The sequence below is a fragment of the Arvicola amphibius genome, chromosome 17 (assembly GCF_903992535.2).
Source record: "Arvicola amphibius chromosome 17, mArvAmp1.2, whole genome shotgun sequence".
In the NCBI taxonomy this organism is placed as follows: Eukaryota; Metazoa; Chordata; class Mammalia; order Rodentia; family Cricetidae; genus Arvicola; species Arvicola amphibius.
Genome location: NC_052063.2, coordinates 15,110,800 through 15,132,851, shown reverse-complemented (window position 1 = coordinate 15,132,851; position 22,052 = coordinate 15,110,800). Strand labels below are relative to the sequence as shown.

The 22,052-nt window shown below is 44.4% G+C and overlaps 1 protein-coding gene across 2 annotated transcripts in view; it reads right to left on the bottom strand.

Annotated features, from left to right (window-relative positions):
- Window positions 1-22,052, bottom strand: part of Kitlg (KIT ligand) — an 81,141-nt gene that overhangs the window by 39,498 nt on the left and 19,591 nt on the right. For both annotated transcript variants that reach the window (XM_038314951.1, XM_038314952.1), the window contains exon 2: window positions 3,243-3,356. In XM_038314951.1, the coding sequence (XP_038170879.1) occupies window positions 3,243-3,356 (114 nt within the window). The remainder of the gene's footprint in view (window positions 1-3,242; window positions 3,357-22,052) is intronic.

Here is a 22,052-nt window from a genome sequence, read left to right as displayed (position 1 = left end):
TTGTATGTCTGCATGCATACCTGTGCCCCGTGTGTGTGTGCCTGGTGTCAAGGAGGTCAGAGATGGGCATTGGATCCCCTAGAACTGGAGTCACAGAACACACGTCCTCTGGAAGAGCGTCCAGTACTATTGACCTCCGAGCATCAATCCAGCGTGTGATCGCCTACTTGAAATCTGCAACTCCCCAAGCTCTCAGCATTCCCCAATATAGTAGCCGTTCCAGGAGGTTACTTTTCAGTGACCTACTTCAAAGCATACATTGGAGCTTTGTACTAACTGATATTCTTAAAATCTGTATAATAAAGAATCACTTGGGGACTGGAATTGGGACTGAATTATAGCGAAGATAATGACCTCTTGACCTGTTTAAAATTATTATTATCATTATTTTTGAGGCACTCGATGCTGAGCCTAGGGCTTCACACATGGAACGTCTCTAGTCCCGAGTTACATCTTAAGTCTCTAAACTTTTGACAGAAGAGGCCATCTAAAGCAAACTGTTCTGAAACCTCCTTACAGAACTTCATGAAAAATGTAGGTGCCTGGACCCTTGCCCGGGCTCACTGAATCAGCTCCTTGGAGCAGGGCCCAGTGTCTCATAAGCACACAAGCATAGACGATCTGCATCGAAGTACAGCCTGTGACTTCCCCATTCACCCAACAACACCGAAGATGGGGAGTGCGAGGGTTGGTTTCAATGGCTGACTTGAGGCAACTTGGAATCACCTCAGAAGCGAGTCCCAATGAAGGACTGTCTACATGAGGTTGGCTTGTGAGCCTATCTGTGGGGGATTATCTGGGTTGCTCTAACTGGAGTGGAAAGACCTATCCACTATGGGTGGCACCATTCCCTGGGCTTGAAATACCCACTGTATTAGAACGGAGAGAGCGAGCCAAGTGAGTACTACTGTCCATGCTCTCTGCTGACTGTGTGTGTGTGATACAATCAGGTGCTTCAAGTTCCTGCCTCCTTCATTCCCCTTCAGCGATGGACTATTAACTTGGAATTATGAGCCAAATAAGCCCTCTCCCAAATTGTTCATAACAACGGAAAAGAAAACTGGGAAAGAAAGCCTGATGTGGTGTGGGGGGGGGGTACCTATCACCCCAGTGTGTGTTAAAAAGGCCACAAGTTCAATGAGGCCAGACTAGTGTACACAGGGAAATTCAAATTCAAGAAATGAAACACACATATACAAAAGGAAATAACAAATCTCCCAAATACTTGCATTTTGCGCTGGTGAATGCACATAACTCAACAATAAAGCACTTACTTAGCCCACACAAGGTCTTAATATCATATTACCCCACCTCCCACCTCCAACATCCAGGGTGGCGGAGGGTCAACAAGTGAACATCTTCTATTAGTATACACAAAACTTAGACTATAAACACACATCGTCTTCTTAATATTATTTCTCGGGTCATCAGTTAACACAAAACTTGAAGAAAGGGACCGTGATCTATGTTTCCAAAGCTCCTTCCTCCTCACCCTCACATACGTGGTCCTCAGCACTAAGCTGGAGAGCCGCTAACTGTATAGCTTTGTTCACCAGGCCTTCGAGTGACGTATGCACACGCTGTCATATTTTATGACGCTCAGTGCTAGGGAACAGACTCAGGGCCTTGTGCACACTGGGCAAGAATGCTTTTAAATCTGGAATGTTCTGGCATGCCAAGGAATCTGCATAAATCGTGTGTGTGTGTGTGTGTGTGTGTGTGTGTGTGTGTGCGCATGCGCGCGCGCTTCTAATTCTTCACTGAGGCTAAGTTAGCTAAGCCCTAACTACAGAATTTAACTTCTATTTTCAAGTTCTGTTATGAACACCACATACACATACACATGCATGCACGCGCGCGCACACACACACACACACACACACAATTAACCCATAAGCCAGTAATGTGCATCTAAAAATGGAATGTCCTCTGTTTCTTCTACTAAGTAAGTATATTTTATTCTTTTTCTCCATAACAACTCTTATTTCTTCCTTTTTCACATCACCTATGTTCTCTCATCAATTTCCTAATAACCGAGAGACACATAATTAAGGGATATTCACTCAAATTACTTTTCTCTCTTCTCTCTTTTATGTCATCGTATAGAACTAAGCTGACCGCCACCTTATGGTACTCCTGTCTCAGCTGCTAGTATCATTATTTTGTGTATGTCATCATTTCTAGCTCAAATTTTGATGATACTGAAATCATTTTCAGTACTCCAAGTTCAAGTATAAACTACCTTTCCTAGGTCACAAGAGTGTGACCCAGTGCATTTCTGTTGTGTTTGGCTCTCTGTCTTGAGTCTTGAAAGAAGCATCCAGAGAAACAAAGCAGGAAGCTGGCTGGAGCCAAGTCAATTGTAATCAGAATGGCTTTTGCTGAGGGAAGGCTTCCAGAGTGACAAGCATGGCGGTGAGTGGCTTCTAGGGGGTGGGAGAAGTACCTCTTGCTATGTTCATTGGGATCAAATCTCTTGTCACACATGACAATCTTTGTGCTGCTAGGGGAACATAGTCATCATAGGTGGCCCGTGGCTAAGCTTCCTCCAAGAGCAGGAAGCATGTGGCAGACATCGCCACACAGAGAAACCCACTCAGCAGATAATAGGGAAAAGCCAGTGACTGTCTTTCACTGAGGGAAGACAAGACCAAAATCATTATATTGGTGTTCAATGGACCAGTTTTACAGACAAATCCTATCACCTATACATCTCTTATCTGTTCTGTAGAAGCCTTTCAGATTCATACAGTCCTTTGTCGGGAGCAGTGAGACCCCAGATCCTGAATTTCTTGTAATCCCCTGATCTGAGTGCCTACAGCTGTTCTGAGCATGAGACCTTCAGGAGTTCCTGATGGCAGGAGAGTAGTTTCTGGTGGGTTTGGCTGGGGCGTGGCTATCTCTATATAATCTGCCCCTGAAAACAATAAAGGGGGCATTCTTGGGGAATTCAAGGATGACCCGTGTCGTTGTCTCTCTGTCTGTGTGTGTTTGTATATTTTAACCTCCTGCCCCTTGCCCGAAGCTCGGTACCTGGGTGCCAGCGCACTGAGCGCAGACACGGGGGCGCAGTGTGCGGCAGTTCTTGTTTTAGGAAACTATGTGCACAGAGCAAGAATGCCCTAAATCTATAGTCAGCACAGTCCTTGCTTTAGAAACTGTGCTCAGGGTAGGAGTGCTCTATATCTATGGTCAGCAAGCATAGGGAGGAGTCGTAGCTGCCCAAATCATTCCTTACTTACCAATTTTGTGATGTCTTTTACATTATCAGTCACGGGGTTCCCGCAGATCTCCTTAGTTTTGACGAGAGGATTAAGTAGGAGCAGTTGAAGATAAATGCAAGTGATAATCCAAGTCTAAACAAAAACAGAAACATTTCTTGGAGCCCATCGGTAAAACATACATGATTATGCAAACCAGTAATCCCCCCGTATAGCATATGTGGCAATTGCAAATAGACCAGCGCGTTTCTAAAAACCGGATGGCATAAATATAATTAAATGCTAAGCCTTCAAGCTGCTCTCATCAAACTTCAAAGAAAAAGAGCAACAACAACAACAAAATATTCCTGGATACAATCCTGACTGAATTATTCTTTCAATGACTTTACTGTTAATTTCTGTTGTAAGCTCTCCACAGCCAGTTTCCTAATAGCAATTAGGGATGAACCTGTAGCAACACGTGGAGGAATTATCACTTGGGGGGACCTCAGGGGAAAAAGTAGGAATGCATGAAATTCATACCCTAGGGCTGAAGGGAACCACTTTCTTTTTAAAGGCAGACAGTTTGGCAAGCAGGAATACAACCTTGAGAGCAACTTTCATTTAGACTCTGCATCAGCACACCCTGCCACAGGAGGCCGAGCTGGGTCTGCAGATCCAAGGCAGAATTTAACCTCAGTTCTCAGACAGCAGAGTCAGTTCGGTAGCCACTTTATAGGGAAAAGACTGCCTTAGCCAATAGTTAGGTGTTTCTGAATTCTGATGGGAAGTTTCTCTCTCTCTCTCTCTCTCTCTCTCTCTCTCTCTCTCTCTCTCTCTCTCTCTCTCTCTCTCTCCCCCCTCCCCCTCCCTCTCTCTCCCTCCCTCTCTCTCCCTCCCTCCCTCCTTCCCATCCTCTCCCCATCCCTCCCTTCTTCCCATCCTCTCCCCATCCCTCCCTCCCTTTCCCTCCTCTCTTTCTCTGTCCCTCTCTTCCTCTTTCTCCCTCCTCCGTCTCTCTTTCCCTCCCTCTGTCTCTCTCCTTCAAATCCTCTCTCTCTTTCACAGACACACATCCCCCTCTAAGAAAGTAACACCTTCCACCATGGACTGGTTATTTTTTATTCATGGCTTGTTTGTCTTTCTTACAGTAGATCACAGGATTTTCAGAACTTAAGCATCTGATTTGCTTTTTTTTCCCCCAAGCATCTACAAAACACATATGCCAGCGCCTCGCATACAAAAATCCCTCCAGTATGTGTTTGCCGGATGAATCCATGGCCAAGACGAAAACCTATTCTAATTCTCTAATCCAGTAATTATTTATTGAACAAGTGTCGGGAGGCCGTGACTGCAGCATCACCAGGAAAGCAAAGATGATAAAGATGTCCTTGAAACTCAGAAGCAGGTAAATAAATAACACCGCAATCACCGATAAATGTCTTAGGAACACAGAGAAGAAAGCAATTCATCCATCCATTAATCTTAAGTGGAGACAAGGAGTAAAAAGGCAGCTCCAAAGGAACGGAGAGAGGAAATGTGACTCCGGTTAGACCCAAAAAGACTTTGTGAATGACAATAAAGAAAAACATGACCACGTCAGAACAAACAAATAACATAAACAAAAGCATGTGAAAGCATTTAAAAACATGTTAGATCTTTTATGCACTAGCATTCATCTGGGGCGTTTTAAAATGATACAATAACACAGGGCCACAAAGCTAGAATCTTTCCTTCTTCTGTAGCATGCCACATGTTATGAGGAGCTAAATTATTATCTTCTTAAAATAAATATCTGCATCCTGACACACTGAACCCCATGACCATTTTCACTGGCTAAAAACTATCACTGTCATACTGCTTTGGTGGATACAGCAGCTTATAGATGGAATTAAAACCTCTTATCCTTAGCCTGGCCGTGGTAGAGCACGCCTTTAAGCCCAGCACTTGGGAGGCAGAGGCAGGCAGATCTCTGTGAGTTCGAGACCTGTCTGGTTTACAAGAGCTAGTTCCAGGACAGGTAGAACTGCTACACAGAGAAACCCTGCCTTGAAAAACAAACAAACAAAAAACCTTTTATTCTTTCACGACTTGGGGTTTTCTGCTTCGGCAGTAATAATCCCACTTTAGTTTATTCAGCGTTACATCGAGCAATGTGGGGGACATACTCCTCATTATACCATCTCCCTTAGCCCACAGCAAAGGCCAAATCTGTCTGGGGATTCCTGCTTGGGGAAAAACTTGGCACACACATTTCCCCTTGATTTCACAGTTTTCCTTCATAGGTATTTATTTCATGATACCTTTCTTTTACATGCTGATGCTGAGCTGTGACTCCCCCTGAAAATTATTTCTCCAAGGCCCTTTATCCTGATAAGATTTGGGAAGCCTCCCCAAGGACCTTGGTAACTGGCCAAGCTGCCGACCTCTCCAAGAAGAATGTTCACATTGTAGGGCCTAGAAAACACGGAGGCAGATGATGTTGCGTGTCTTGACCATGACTATGCCTGGCAATGAATGAATAAACACTGGAGAGAAAGAGAGAGGCAGACAGACACACAGAGACAGAGAGAGATGAAAATGTCTCAACTCATTCAGCAAATAGTTATTGGGCACTTTGTTGAGTCTATATCATGTGCCATGCTCTTGATGCTATGGTGATACCCTGAACAAAAAGGCAAAGCTCTTCTTCCTCCATAAACCCCACCTTTGACTTAAGTAGATGAACCATAAACAAGAATGAAATTGCGTTATATGTAGCCTGTTATAATGACTTAGGGAAAAGAATCAGAGCCAGGGAAAGGGGGTTGGTACTAAAACAATTAAAATGAGATCCTCTGAACCGAGGATCACAAACAGGCATGATTTTACAACAGAAGACCTGGGGATGGGACAGGCATATCCAACGCCACTGGGCGCTGCTGTTGCATGTCACAGCTCTCGTGGTTTTTACAGATGGAAGGTGTGTGACACACATATAGTGATGGGGTCTATGGGTGCCTATTTCCAACCCCTCTGGTGGTCCTCAGCATTGTAGCAACAAAGTATGTTTCATTTTCACTTTAATGTGTATGCATGTTTTTTTTTTCTGTGCACCAAATAAGTTCCTGATGTCCACAGAGGTCAGAAGAGGGCATCAGACACTGTGGAACTGGAGTTATAGACAGTATGTCAGCTACCATGAGGATGCTGGGAATCGAACCCTGATCTTTGAAAGAACAGTCAATGTTCTTAAGCTCTGAGACCCTAAGAAAGGTGTTTTTTTTTTTTTTTTTTTTTTACTTCAGTCCTGCATACTGTTTACTTAGACATGATGCTATTACACAGAATAGTATGGACATCAATGTTACAAGTACAGGAAAATCAAAGACTTAGTCACTCTCTTTTCTGCGGCACTGGTTTTGATACGGCGTCTGGAACAGAACCCACACTATCTCTAGCTTCAGAGGAAAACTCAGGACAGACAGCAAAGAGCAGACACAGCTGAGCTGAAGTCTCTCGCAGCTTCCAAGCCATCTCTAATGTCTGCAAGTTGCTGCATACTTGGGATGCATGTGGCAATGACGGATGGCAGCCACGCAGGACCGCCCCTCTAGCTATAGCGTCCCAGTTCAGTGGCCCTTTAGAGACATTGAGAAGCTTCATCCTTTTACCAGAGTGACTGTCCCTCACCAGGACGTATCAAGGCAATTAAGCATCAGTGATACTTCGTCTGCTACTTACTATCTTCAGCTGTGTTCTCTGGGATGAAATACAGACATGCTACATGCATATCTTGAGGTCATGTGTTTGGAAAGATTTGTAGGAAGGATCAAATTCCCTGGCATCCCCGAGTCTAAAGAAAAGACCATCAGCGCTGGCCTTTATCATTATCCTCCCAGGACCGCAGCATGGGTGAAAACAGACTGGCATTTTAAACACAGGGATCAGTGGGTGCCTCCTGGGTATCCCTCCCCCCCCCCCCGCCCCAGGACTGGATGGAACTAAAGTAGTTCGTTTAGACATCTGTGGGAAAATGCCGCTACAGAGAAAAGAGGAGGCCAAGTCTCGAAGGTATACCGAAGGGATCATGTTTATTTAAAGGGCTAGAGTAAATAGGCACAACAGATGGTATCAGAGAGAATGGGCAGGGTGGGGGATCATGGGTATGTCAGTCCTCAATCCAGTTTTCCTGTGAATGGAACAAGCTGCACGGAAGACTGAACAAGATTCGCAGAAGGCATGGGAGCAGGCTTCGAATTAAAATAAAACAGAAGTAAATTAAGTTTGGGGCTGGGAATGGAGTGCTTGTTAACATGCCTGAAGCCTTGCGTTTGATCCCTGGGACCACATAAACCAGGCATGGTGGTGCACACCTGTAAACCAGCACTTTAGAGACTGGAAGCAAGTTTGAGGGTCAAAGTTGAAGACTATTCTCAATTAGATAGCAAATTTGAAGCCAGCCTGGAATACAAACAACCATGTCTCAAGATAAACACCTTAATTACTTAAACAGACTCCTTTAAATAAACAAGATCACTGTAATTGCCGTAGGGTAATGAAAGGCAGAAATGTTTTATAAAGAATCAAGTAAAGAGATACCAATGAAGAGATACCGTAGGAGCCACCAAAGGATGATAACAGAAAGCATTGGTCAGCACTCAAGAGTCTGGCCCTCTGCAGGCTGATCCCTGGGTCCGGAGAATTACAATTGGAGGGATTTGAGACTCAAGGCAACTCAAAGGTTTGGACCTGAACAAATGATTGGCTGTGCCAATTGAGATGAGTGTGGAGCAGACTAGAAGCTAGGTTGCTTGTAAGGTAACTTGTGCGGTCTTCCAGGGATGACAGCAGCTCAGGACATTGGCATCTGGATTTGGGCTATGGGGTCGGCTGGGACTGGAATTGAATGTACCACCTGCAACAGATACATTGGATTCTAAACAAAAAGAATGGATCAGGTCACCCGGGGATTCTGAACAGAGACATTAACAAAGTACTGACCATGGTACCGTGTTCGAGTTCAGGTCCCACAGAAGATGAGAACTCACGCAAGAGCTGTGCCATAAATGTAGACACATCAGAGAAGCATGAAAAAGCAAGTATAATCAAAACGAAGAGCAGACTGTGGGATCTCCTGACTACGAGTCTCACTCGGCACTTGGAGTCTGAGGCAGGTGGATCCCAATGCTGTTGTGAATGACACCATGACTCAATAGGAAACAAAAACAGACAAAACAGAAGGGGGCTGGGCCAGATTATGTTGGTTTTTTTTTTTTTTTTTTTTTTTTTTTTTTTTTTTTTTTTTTTTTTTTTTTTTGGTTTTTCGAGACAGGGTTTCCCTGTAGTTTCTAGAGCCTGTCCTGGAACTAGCTCTTGTAGACCAGGCTGGCCTCGAACTCAGAGATCCGCCTGCCTCTGCCTCCCGAGTGCTGGGATTAAAGGCATGTGCCACCACCGCCGCCCGGCTTGGGCCAGATTATGTTAAACACCAAGAGCCAACCCCTGGATTCAGCAACAGCAACATGGAAGCCATCGGTAATACTAGCCAAGCATTTTGATTGAGGAAGCCTGGGGGGGGGGGGGGGAGGAAACTTGTCTGAAGTGGTTTAAGAAAGCTTGAGCAAAAGGGAACCAGAATGAACAGGAAACTCTTTTGAAGAATGCTCTTTCAAAGGAAAGCAACTTAATAAACGGGCTACAAAAATAAAAACAAAACGGAGTGGTAGCTGACAAGGAAGTAGGAGTTGGTGGGGGCGGTATTTGAAAGAAGGTAGAACATTAGCAGACTTGTGTGCAACTGGGGACGGTCCGGGGAGAGGAAACAACTGGAGATACCAGTCAATGAAAGCGAACGGCTAAAGATGCATATCTGAGTAGACTAGCTGAGGTAGGACCTGTGTCTAGGTACAGCAGCTGACTTTAAATAGCTCTGTCAGTGCAGACAGAGAGTGGCTAGGAGGGGAGCAATGCAAGGAAGAAAGCTATTCGTTTTAAAGATTTACTATGTATTGAGCATCTTGAATATCTTATAGCAAAAGAACGTAATTTTAGTACATCCTAATCTTAAAGGTGAAGAAGTTGAGGTGATTTCAGAATAGTGAGGACCACTATGCAAACTTACTTAGGTCTGACTGATTCTAACACCTGTCCTTCTAAGTACAACACACTGTCCCAAGGAAATCTGTAAGATCGTTTATGAGGACATTAAGGTGTAGCTCTAGTACTTGAATAATTTTGCAAATACCGAACATATGGGAAGGCATTTGCTCCATATTCCAGGCACAGCTGAATATTCTGCACCATTCAGATGATCGCAGGTTTTAGTGTGTGTCCTTTGATAGTTTCTTAAAATACAATTAAGACAGATTGCTACAACTGCAAAATAATATCACCTGCACAGCCTCAGTTTTTTGCTGTCAGTCAGATACAAATGCCTATGAAGATATTTTTCGATGATTTTATAGAAGTGTACTTGATTAAGGTGAAAATAAAACCTGTGTTAACTTAATCAAATGTCACCGAAAAAAACTCCACTTCTTGAAGAACTTTATTTCAAAGTTATTACAAACAAATCTGCATTTCAATGGAGTTTTGTATGTACTTTGATACCACTAAAAAAAAAAAAATACTTCCCTTGGACTGGAGAGATGGTTCAGCGGTTAAAAGCACAAACTGCTCTTCCAGAGGACCCAGGTTCAATTCCCAGCACCTATATGGCTGCTCACAGGTGTCTGTAACTCCAATTCCAGGGGATCTGACATTCAAAACACCAACGTACATTACAAAACAAGAAAAGAAAGAAAGGAGGGAGGGAGGGAAAGAGGGAGGGAAGGATAAAGGAAGGAAGGAAGAAAAGAAGGAAGGAAGGAAGGAAGGAAGGAAGGAAGGAAATAAGGAAGAATCTGCCTCTCTTGCAAAGACCTAACTTACTATTTATTCTAGTATAGTTCAGCAAGAGAATGAGAAAACAGAGTCAAGAATGCAGAATTCACGGGAAATTTTCAGGATCAATGATTCTGTAAGAAACTTCATAGCCCTCTCTCTTCCCTGATGTCTTGAACCTCAGTAGAACTATAAAACTTGTATTCAACAGAGGTTTTTGTAAAGCAGCTCCACCGTGCTGTTGCAAAGACGCTCCAGATTTCTGGATTTGTAGGGATGTCTGGTTTCCACTTTTCATTACCGTTTGCTTCCTGTCCTCCTTCCCAGCCCGTCAGTCACCGTTCTCATCACAATCTTCCTGAAGATGTGTTTCTTCTCAAGCCTGCCGAAGGCACTCTTCCCCTGCCTCCTTCATCTTGTCATTTGTGTACCCTTCGTCTTTTTAAAAATTGTATTACTTCTTTTATTTTTTTGAGCTAATATAAAATAACATCACTCCCCCCTCCCTTGGCTCCCTCCAAACACACTCTCATTTACCTCCCCTTGTGCTCATTCCGATTCATGGCCTCTTTTCTCCTTAATTGTTGTTACATACACACATATATTTTAGAGTCCTAAGGAAGCCTGCTCAGTCTGTATTTTGTATGTATCTTTTCAGGGCTGACCACTGGGTCCTGGATAACCAACTGGCATGCTCTTCCCTGGGGAAGACCCACTCTACTCTACCGCTCAAGTCTTTCTTTTTCTTGGAGGTGTGTGAACACAAGTCTTGTCCATCCTGGGGACAGCACACTATCCCGGAAGATGATTGTGTCCTAATAATGGAACCTGTGAATGTGTAGTTTTATGTAATAGAGTGAACTAAAACCCACTATCTTGAGTTGGAGGACCCAGTTCTTTTCACCTGTGTCCTTTAAAATGGAGACTATTTACTGTCTCTGGTCGGAGAAATAATGACGCGGGACAGACATGATTGACCACAGCTAGCTCTGAAAACAGAGAAAATAACCCAAGAATCAGGACCAAGGCTACCTCTAGAACCTGGAAAGTGGAAGAAAATGCTTTCCTCCCTAGAGTCCTTGGGAAGAAATATTTGACTTTAGCCTTATGATCTCAGAAAAATCCTAATATATTTGCATTCTAGTAAGCCTCTGGATTTGTAGTGGTTTTCATAGCCAAAATACAAAAGCAAAACAGATCTCAAAGAACACTTCCTGAATGAGGGGAGGATGTAGTAAGGAGGCCACATCAAGCCTTTCTTCCTAGGGAGAAGGAGCTGCCCCTATCAAAACTCTGGGCCCCTCCCCTCTATTTTAAACCAATAAATCCAGCTTCTTTCTGTACTCTTCTTTATTCATGCCTCTGAGTAAGATTTTGTTTGAACAAAGCTTTCCTGGGGGTTGGGGGAGGACTCTCTTACACAAGTCTCTCTCAGAAACCACGAGAAACCAACAGAGGATTCAAACACTCTGGAGCCCCTGACCATATGGCCTTGAACAAGGCAGTTGATTCCTCCTGGCTGACACACAGACCCATTTAACAGCCCCAAGCCTCACCCTTCTCATAAACCTGCTGGTAAAAATAAGATGAGGAACTCTCCCAACCAGTGGAACTACACAACCATTCATTGTGTGCCTTATGAACTTTGGATTGGCTAGATGGAAAAAAAAAATGAGGACTGTTTAAATAAACCAGCAGGGCTGGTTCACACCTATAATCCTATCACTCGGGAAGGCAGAGAGGGTGGCTGTTAGTTCAAGGCCAGCCTAACGACCTAGTAAGTTTCAGAGCAGCCTGGGTTTCACAGTGGGATTTTTGTCTCATAAAATAAATAATGAAAAGCTTTCGTAAGAAGTCATAGGAAGTCCTTTACAGTCTGAAGTAACGGTGAACAGCGTTATGGCCTTTAAATGACAGATAAACTCCTATCTGTCATGTGGAAGGTGAATATGCACTTTCATACACAGATCTTGTGACACTGTTTGGGGGACACCCGGCTCCTCCATACTTTACTTTCAACTGTGTTGAGAGCAGAGGCAGTTAGGAAAACCCAGGGAAGCATGCCAAGATAGGAACAGAATCTCTCTCCTCCTGTCTTTCTCCCCCTCTTTCACCACGTTCTAAAACCTTCAAGGAGAGAGCCAGTGCACCAGCGCCTCCCTCACGGGCGTGCACACAGACGTAAGTAAGCACACATCCCCGTTGGAGATACGGCGCCGAGGCAAAATGTGAGTTCTGTTCTACATGTATCTCTTCGACTTGCAGAATCAACTTGCTGTTGTGTTTCGCAACATTCTCTTCATCTGAATGGCATTTTCTTTGGCTACTTTGTGTCAGGGCGGCACAAGTCTTCTCTCTAGGCCACACTCAGTGTGTGATAACCTCCCTTTTGAGATAACCTTTGCCATACAGACACACTAAACAAATCTTACTGACGGCAGGGCTTGATTTTTTTCCCTTTTTTTGAGGTAGGGATCAAAAGTATCTCCCACACACTCCCCATAAAACTTACCTATCCTTTCATTGCAAAGACTGCTTTCAAATGATGGGCATTATGGGAGGGAAATCAAGTAAAATCTGCAAGTCCTGTTAGGACTTAGTTATGCAACGGAAACAGTCCTGGGAGAAGGAAGCAGTAGAGCGACAGGTCTTAGATCCTTTCCCCAGAGAAGGTTTTAGAGTCAAAGTGACAGTGGCCGAAGGAGGAAGCTGGAGCTCACCCCTGCACCACCACCACCCCCCCCCCCCCCAGCCCCAAACAAAGCATTATTGGGTAGAACAACCTTAAACAGGACGCCAGGGAAACATTCATCTAATCCCTGATCCCCTGAACACAGCCTGCCACACAGCACAAAGCTACAATCCAGCAAGGGGGTTTGCTGTTTGCTCCCCTGAAGAACACTATTCACTTGATCGGAACGTGTGTCCGCACACTGACGTCCCCTGTGTGGCCCTGCCGCCGTTTCCTACGCGGCACTAGGAACCAACTCGCACCCGGGCCAGGCTACTCAAAAAACCAGAACACCCCAATTCCGTAAACCTGAAGTACAAAACTCCTCTTCCCCGTGCGCCTACGAGCGGGAGGAGTTTTTAAAACGATACATTACGAGGCTCCATGTTATGGACTCCACAACGTCATGAAGGGAGGGGAGAGTGGCTCGTGTTCTGTATGCAGGGGAACCAACAGAGTGGGTATTAGAACGAGTGCCACGGACAAAACGGCCTCCACTGCCAGAGGCGCCATTCATTTCCTCTTTAATGTCACGAGCCCACTCTGGAAGAAGGCAGGTTTTTTTTTTTTTTTTTTTTTTTTTTTTTTTGGTAGCCCAAATGTGTCTTGGAGCATAGCCAATTGGCTTAGCCACCTAGAGTCAGGGAAGTAAATTATCAAGGTACAGATAGAGCAATTAGTCTTTAGCTCAGGTCCTTTGAGGTCATAAGAAACAGACTTTTCCCAAGTAAACCAACAACACAGTTCTCATTTGGCAAACAAGCACTCCGTGTCTTACTACCATTTTCTTTCTCTGATTTTTTTTTAATGGCTCAAACACTTAGCATCAAGCGTTATCAGGGGCACAGCTACTCACTGTACACTGACTCAAACTTTCTCTGATTTCTGCCTAGTCATTTCCAAGGGAGAAAGGCAACAGCAAAAGCAGAATGCCTTCCTAAATGTCATTGCTCAGTGAAACCCGCTAAGCAGGACAGCCACTTCCCTGTGAGGTCAACTCTGCTACCATCTTTACATCCTCTCGAAGAGATGAAAAGCAGGCATTTTGAAAAAGAAAAGTTAGAGGTATTTTACCATATGCATGGTGGTAAGTGTGTAGTGTATGAGCACTTGTAACAAAAAAATTAACACCGAATTTAGCAAGGTGGTGGATATCTGCAATTCCCGGAGGCTGAGTAGAAACCTAGATTACAGAGCAAGCTCTAGGCCATCCTTGGGATACGGACAGAGCTACTCTCATAAGCAAGCAAGCAATTCTGCCTTTCCCAGAAGCAAATTGCTTAGTATAAAAGCAATGAATTTAATAGGAACTTTAAAGACTTTAAAGTATTAATCTATTGTGGAAGAGGGGGAAAAAAACCACTCCAAGTAAAAATCCTTGCTATATACAAAGGCTCCTTAAAGGGGAATCCAGCACCTGTTTACTAAGGGCTTCACAAAGAATGAACAATTGGCAAATAAGATTTCCTAGGACACTTTCATTTACCAAGTAAACATTGTCCTGTTCTGGAAGCCAATAAAACACTGTACTGAGAAACTAAGTAACTTCCTTCAGGCCCTGCCCCTAGGAAATCACAGTTAGGTTTTCGCAAAGACTATCCTAAACTGGCCAGTGCGATAATAAAACTGATCCCATTTGCATGCAACAAACCATTAAGTTTTATGTAAAAATCTGTGCAGTGGCAGAGAGATACTGTTCCTTTGACTTAACCGGTTTCTAGGCAAGTGAGTGCTGATCTGAGCTCCACCCCTAATCCTTTAATCAGTTCCTCACTAAAAACAAAAACAAAATCACAATGCTGAAATAAACAGGTAAATGAGTGTATTCTAAGCTGTACTTTAAAAGAAACAATTTACATACCTAGAGGGAAGGGAGCAACCCAAAATTTAAATTGAAAGGTTCCTTAGCAGGCATAGATACTTTCTGCTTTTTAGAAAGCCTCTCAAAGAGACTTATCCAACAAATAAACTTCGGAGGACCAGAAAAGCAGATAAGATAAAAGCAGAGAAGACACAAGAACACCGGTAGAAGCTCAAGCCCTCTGCAAAGCAACTGAGTGGAAAAGGAGGGATTAAAACCTGCTGGGGGAGATAGTGGCTGGGGGGACCTGGGCAAGGACCAGCTCACACACCTGGACTTCACAATCAACTTCTAATTGAGTGAGAGGTTCAATACATCTGCAAGTTCTCTAGAGACAGAGGCACTAAGGCAGCTTGCTGGAGAGGAGGTTTCTTCAAAGGTACACAGGAGATAGGAAGGTCAAATGAGCTGTAAGGAGAGAGAGTCCAAAGAACAGAGGGGACAAGAAATGTTCACAGAACACCACGTTTGTGGAGTCAAAGATTTAGCCGAGTTCAATCATGGCCACTGGCATGAGGCAGTGGGGTGGGACTGTTACGGAATGTGGACCACTAATCAGTGTTCACAACGCTTAAGAAAAGGGAGTCCTCTCTCTCCCCTAGCATCCAATAGCTGGCCACAATCCCTCAGTGAGGGTTGGGACCACATGAAGTTCTCTCCCCTGACAAAATGAAATGGTATCAGTTAATCTAGCCTGGCACAGAGACCAATGGTCAGGCCATATCCACAAGAGGCAGCGTTCCTACAGAACACACATCCCCAGTTCTTCTGGCTCTCCTTCACGGAATGTGCTGAGCCTTGGAGGGATAATGCAGATGTTAAGCTCAGGGCCAATCCCTCTTCAGTCATCTATTTCCCCCAGCCTGGCCAGCTGTGAGTTCCTGCATTAACTGCCACGGACTTCAGCCAGGAGCACCTCTCATGAAGGCTAAGAGTAGCATTCTTCTCCTAGCAGAGACAGGAAGTCTTCCCAATGGTCACGATTTTACTATAAAGGGACTGGTGGCCCTAGAAAGAAAAGTGTCAAGATCTGACTCACTTCCGAAAGGATGACCAGGCATCAAAGGGAAGGAGCGGGGAAGGGGAGCAAGTGGAGAGGTAGGAGATCCATAAAAAGAGCTCTAGCAACTTGGTCCATATTTGGGCAAGATGGGAGACCGCGTCAGTCAGAGTGAAGTGGCCGAGCTCCAGATGCGGAACTAGAACGGAAGCCCTTCTTGACTAACAGACAGTGAGTGGCGCAAAGGGAAGGTGCAATTGATTTTCCGGTTACAACCTGGCTGAGTGGGTGAAATGTGGCGGTATTCACGGAGTCATATAGATACATAGATGAGCAGAAGAGAAGCCTAGCCAGGATGACCTTTGGCCAACAGAAAAGAAAGAGCTGCACGCAGGGTATGACAAGTGAAACACGCACAGACAGAGGTCAAACACGCGGCAGGTCCTAATCAGCTCAGAAGGTAGGTGACCTTGCCGAGGGCAGCTGTAGTGAAGGGACTGAACTCGGACCACAGGGGAGAGGTCACAGACTTGAGAGGGGGCGGGGTCACTGGACTGCAGAGGAACAGCCGGTCATAAAAGGACAAAGCAGAGGGCGCAGCATCTGGAATGGTAGAAAGTTCACCTCTACCTTGGTAAAGGGGGCAAGGAGGAGGCTGAAATGACAGGCTCAGCAATTCTCTCTTGCAAATGGCCCAGAGGGGATGACTCACCTGTGGGGGGGAAGGAAAACCACCTCGACTCAGAAGGTTTGATCGATCTCGAGGAGGAGCCAGACACTGGGCTCAGCGCTCAGATCTGCAGTCATGACTTGCAATGCACGTGTGCTAGGATAAGCCTTTGAGCTGGTGTGTGTATTATTCCGCTAAAGACAGGTCACGAAATCTTCCTATGAGCAGTTCTTTATTAGCTCTACCAAATGTGGGGTGGGGTGACCTCGACCTAGGAGTACACTAGAAAATGGGGTCAACAGCTAATTCGCATTAATTTTATGAAGATGAGATGGGACAGAATCAGCCAAGAAGACTGAACATAGAAGGGCACATCTGTTGCTGGCTCCTTGGAATATAGATTTTTTCAAAAGAAGAAAGAAGAAGAAGGAGGAGGAGGAGAAGGAGGAGGAGGAGGAGGAGAAGAAGGAGGAGGAGGAGGAGGAGGAGGAGGAGAAGAAGAAGAAGAAGAAGAAGAAGAAGAAGAAGAAGAAGAAGAAGAAGAAGAAGAAGAAGAAGAAGAAGAAGGACACATAAGAGGAACTGTTCCCAAAATTGGTCAGACTATAGACATACAATTAAAGAAAAGGAAAAGAAGATGCAAGTGAAAACCTCCTGAGCCTTTGAAAGCATCCCATCCAGGACCTCCACAGGCCCTGCCCTTTATGATGACAACTGTTCAATCACACTCCAATTAGCTGCCCTTCAAACTGACCAGCAACAGAATTGTGACCGGCAGTTTGTGCTCTCCTACAGAGGAGGCTGGCTCCCGAAATATGCTAGCTTGTGAAAATCCAGAGCCCAGAATTCTCTAAAATGTGTAAAAAAATCTCCCCAGTTGTAAACAGTCCAGTCACGGGAAATGAGTGTAAGCTCTCACTACGTCTGGAAGTGAGCAGCCAGAGCATCCTAGGACCCCTGTGTTTCTTGCCAGAGATGCAATTAAATGCGAATTATTGTCCGGGTAGGTGCCAAAACAGTGTCTTGGGCGGGGGCGGGGGGGGGGCGGTCATGGGCCATTTCAATTTTTAACAAACTCCACATCAACCCTGAGAATTCATACACAGTTAATGGTTAATTAGGGAGGGACAGGGATAGCCACTTTCGTTAGAAGTATAGCTACCGATAAGACACAAAGGTCCCTGCCAACAAATCTCTCACCCATACTACAGCTAACAACCCTACTAACGAAACATTGAGTGGCCCCTCCCCCCAAAAAAAGCTGTGAGGTGGGGACAGTTGGGAAGAGTAAAGGATTAGCAGAGGAGGGGGAGAAAAGGAGGGAAGGGGGAGTTAGTATAATTAAAATAGACTATGTCATAATCGAACCCTTTATTATGTATAGAATTGGTGATGCTAATAAAAATATTAAAAAGTGTCACATCAGGGAGCAGGTTAGACAGTCTCCAAAAACCCAAACTTTTCTGTTTCCTGGGTTTTTCGCTCGATTACAATGCAATGAACTTTTACAATCTACTTTCCCAAAGCCGTCAAAGCTGGCAGAGAGGAAGACATGAACTCAACAAACATTCCCGATCTTGATCATTTTCTTCATCATATTGAACAACAAGCCTGATATGCAAAGGTCAGGGAGACCAGCATCCCAAATTGGTCAATGTGTGCCGGACACACCAATTGCCTTCTGCCGAATGACATAAATTAACCGGGAAGATCCCCTTTCATTGACCGTGCACCACATGGAAAGAGGGGAGCCGGCTCTCTTATGGTAACAGGAAGCGGAATCATTTCCTGACTGTCACAAGGAAACCAGATTTCTCAGGGTGCATCTCAGGCTTGTACATCACATACCCTCTCTGGGATTCTTACATGTTCTCTGAAAGCTGGGACACTATTTTATGCAGCTAATAAGTACAATCCGATTAATGAGAATACATACGAATGTCTAAAATGGCACACAGGGTTTGATTCCATTCATAAACCAGCTAGCAGATGCCTGAGATTAGAATACCTTGGTGCAAGCACAGTGAGTGTGTGTGTGTGTGTGTGGGGGGGTATAACACGATTAGCTTTTCAAATCCCACTGTACCTTTCTTCTAGCATATCCTATCCGGAATGCCTAGAAAAGCTAAAAGCGAGATCTCTCAGCCTCCGCTAAGTTTGCTAGGCTTGTCAATGTGACTCAGGCCCCGTAAGTCTGTCAGCCATGACTCTGCAAGGTTTCTTAGGGGAAGGGAAAGTGGAGAGGAGAGGCTGGAGGCTGGATGTGTCTGCCAGCTGCACCTGAGCAAGAGAGCAAGGCTTTGCTGCAGCAGCAATTCAAGTCTTTCAGCACGGGGTTTAGCAGCTTTATGGACTGCAGTGGACTTAACTGGATTCTGAGAGCAGGAAGCGTTCCCAAGCTCACCCCACACCCTGTGCCTGTGCCTTCCAAAAGTTTTAGAGCTCGTCTATGGCACTTCAGGGCACCCCTTTCTGTTTTATGCCTGTTATGGCACATCACATTATCAGCGCAAATCTGACACAAAAAGACAATTATAAAAAGTGATTAAGCATTTATTCTCCAGGAGCTTGGGGATTTTTCCATCAGCAGTTGAGAGTTAAAACTGGAAAACAATGATCATCTGAAATGTTTTTCAAAGGAAGTTTTGGTGGTCAGTACTCGAGAATTTTAATATACACTTACTACTTGAAGCACGTTTGTGGGGCTTGACACGTTCTGGTGGTCAGACACTTCAGAAGTAGCTCCAGGGACATGCCTGGGCTATGTTCACCTCATACATCTCATACATTTCAAGCGCAGGGGTTTATTCGTCTTGTTCTTGCTGTTTCTGGTTTTTTTTTTTTTTTTTTTTTTTTTTTTTTTACAAAGGCAATGATGTTTGAAGTAGAGCATCATCAAAATAAGACCTGGGATCAAATTTTGGCTTTGTCACTTTTGTGCCCCCACCATACACAAATTATGAAGCCCCTCTGGGCCTTGGCTTTCCTGAAATGACATTCCTGAATCTTTTTAAAAGCTTAAATTGGGTGTTATATATAAAGTACCCATAAAAGGACTGGCAGAGATGAGGCCATTATGTGACAGTTAATGCCAGTTACTATTTTATTAGCAATAGGAAATCCCTTAAATGCTGGCATCTATCTACAAGCTGCACCTGAAGGCAAAGACACTGTTCTGGGCATGTTCCGCCTCCCCAGGCACACAGGAGTGATAAAAAGTTGTGAAATCACCCCTGGATCCGGGTTTGGAGCAGCAGTCCCAGAGGAGGCAGGCTCCTGCCTTCCTGCTGTAAACGTAAGACTGCTTTGTTGGGCAATAGCTGAATGGTTTAACCTAAATAGCAGCTCCAAAAGTCAACCTCAGCTGCCCTGACACCGCCAAGAGGGCCGGAGGAGACCAAGTGCTTGTTTATCTTTTACAGGGTGGCAGGTGGGGGGGAGTGGGTAGAGTAAGAAATAGGAACCATCTATTTCAGAAGCCGACAGCCCAAATGTTCCTCTCTGTTCCTCCAACAACTAACCTGTGGCCTTCAGAAACTTATTTAATCTCTCTGTGCCTCTGTTTCCTCATCTGCGACATGGGCATAAGAAAAGAAATCACTTAGCGGATGTGTGGAAGACTAGATGGAATGGTTGGAATTGTGTGTGTAAGACACTTGATACATTACTTGAGAAATGTCTCGAAAATTCTCCGACTATTGTTATCAGTTCCAACCATATGTCAAGTGAGCATGGCCAGTCGTAGCATTTCAAAGCTTGCAGGATGGTAGTTCACGCCAAAAATCCGAGTATCATCTTGAGTCTTTCCATTCCTCCACCCCCGTTTCTCCATCTTGTCTGTCATGTTTCTTAATACCACAAACACAGTCTCAAAACAAAACAGTCACTCCCCCTGCTTGTCCCTGGTACCACGACACTTCCCACCAAGTTCTACCGTGGTTAATGGAGGACGGCCATAAGGGTTCTTACAAACAGAGTTTTCCCTTTCGTGCTTGATACAGTAGTGTTCCCCGGAAATATAAACTGTCACAGCCAGCCTGAAAAGCCACAATAAAAAACACACACGCAGTAAGATCTGAACTCACAACCAAGGCTTATACAACTTACCACTGTACTGAATTCCCACGCCTTACAAAGCTTTCTCTTTCTACTATGCTCTGGAACATACGAAATACACTTGATCCTCAAGACCCCTGTGCTTTGTGAGTAGAAAATCCTTCTTATACTTTCTCAGGGAAACCTTCTAACATTTGATTCTTAGATATGGTTAAATATGATGTGTGTAACACGGGCTTTTCTTTTCTCTCTCTCTCTCTCTCTCTCTCTCTCTCTCTCTCTCTCTCTCTCTCTCTCTCTTTCTCTCTCTCTCTCTCTCTGTCTCTTAAAAGTATTTGTCCCCAGCTGGCAGGCCTTATTTAGGAAGGCTCTAGAACCTTTGGAAGTTGGAGACTAGCTGGTGAGAGAAGATTACTAAAGAGAGACACCTGAAGGCACTAGCCCCACCCGTTTCTGTTTTCTCTGCTTCCTGTCAGCCACGACAGAACAGTCTCTGCCACACGTGCCCACCACCATAATAAACTGAATTCTGCCATAATGGACTGAAAGCCTCAGAATGAAAGCAAAGGAAACTGTTTTCTCATCAGTTGTTTGTCAAGCATTGTGTCAAGCAACACCAAGGTATTAGCATAGCATCTCAGGGAGGTCTATCAACCACGTCAGCATCTCAGGGAGGTCTATCAACCACATCAGCATCTCAGGGAGGTCTATCAACCACGTCAGCATCTCAGGGAGGTCTATCAACCACATCAGCTTTCTTCTCTGCAGAGCAACTTCCAGCCCCCAACAATGATGCGTGTATGTCTGTGTACAACGTACATATGTGTTTGTGTGTGTATAATGTCTATGTGTATATGTATGTGTGTGTGTCTGTGTACAATGTATATATATATATATGTCTCTGTGTGTATGTATGTTTGTGTGTCTCTCTGTATGTATAATGTGTATATGTGAGTATGTCTGTCTGTCTGAGTGCTATGTATGTGAATGTATAATGTATGTGTCTGTGTGCCTGTGTGTATCTCTGTGTATGATGCATATGTGAGTATATCTGTCTGAGTGTGTGTCTATGTAGAATGTGTATGTATAATGTATGTGTCTGTGTGCCTATGTGTGTATCTCTCTGTGTACAATGTGTCTTTGTGTGTGTGTGTCTGTATCTCTGTGTGTATGTGTACCTCTGTGTGTATGTGTGTGTTTGTGTATAATGTCTCTCTGTGTGTATGAATGTGTGTCTCTGTGTGTCTTTGTGTATGGCTGCATGTTTGGTTCAAGAACTCACTCTGTTACCAAGGCTGGCTTGAAATTTATTATGTAGTCCAGACTGGCCTGAAACTCATGACAACCTTGCTTCAACCTCCACACTTGCTTCAAATAAATCGTTATTTTTGTTTGTCTCTGCTTACTTCTTTGCACATGGTAGGCAAGTACTCTATCACAGTTGCAACCATGGCAGACATTGGCATGATAGTTTGGTAGGTCTACTCGCCATCTGCTCCTTGTAGTGAGTGTATATACAATGTAAGAATTAGGGGTTAACTATTCCTATTCTGTCTTAACCTGCTCCTTATAGTGCCTACTCATCCACATTTGTGATTGGTGTGCATTGTTCACTATGTCTACACTATTTATAAGAGTTGTGCAATGCTGGGAGCGATGTTGTAGTCTTG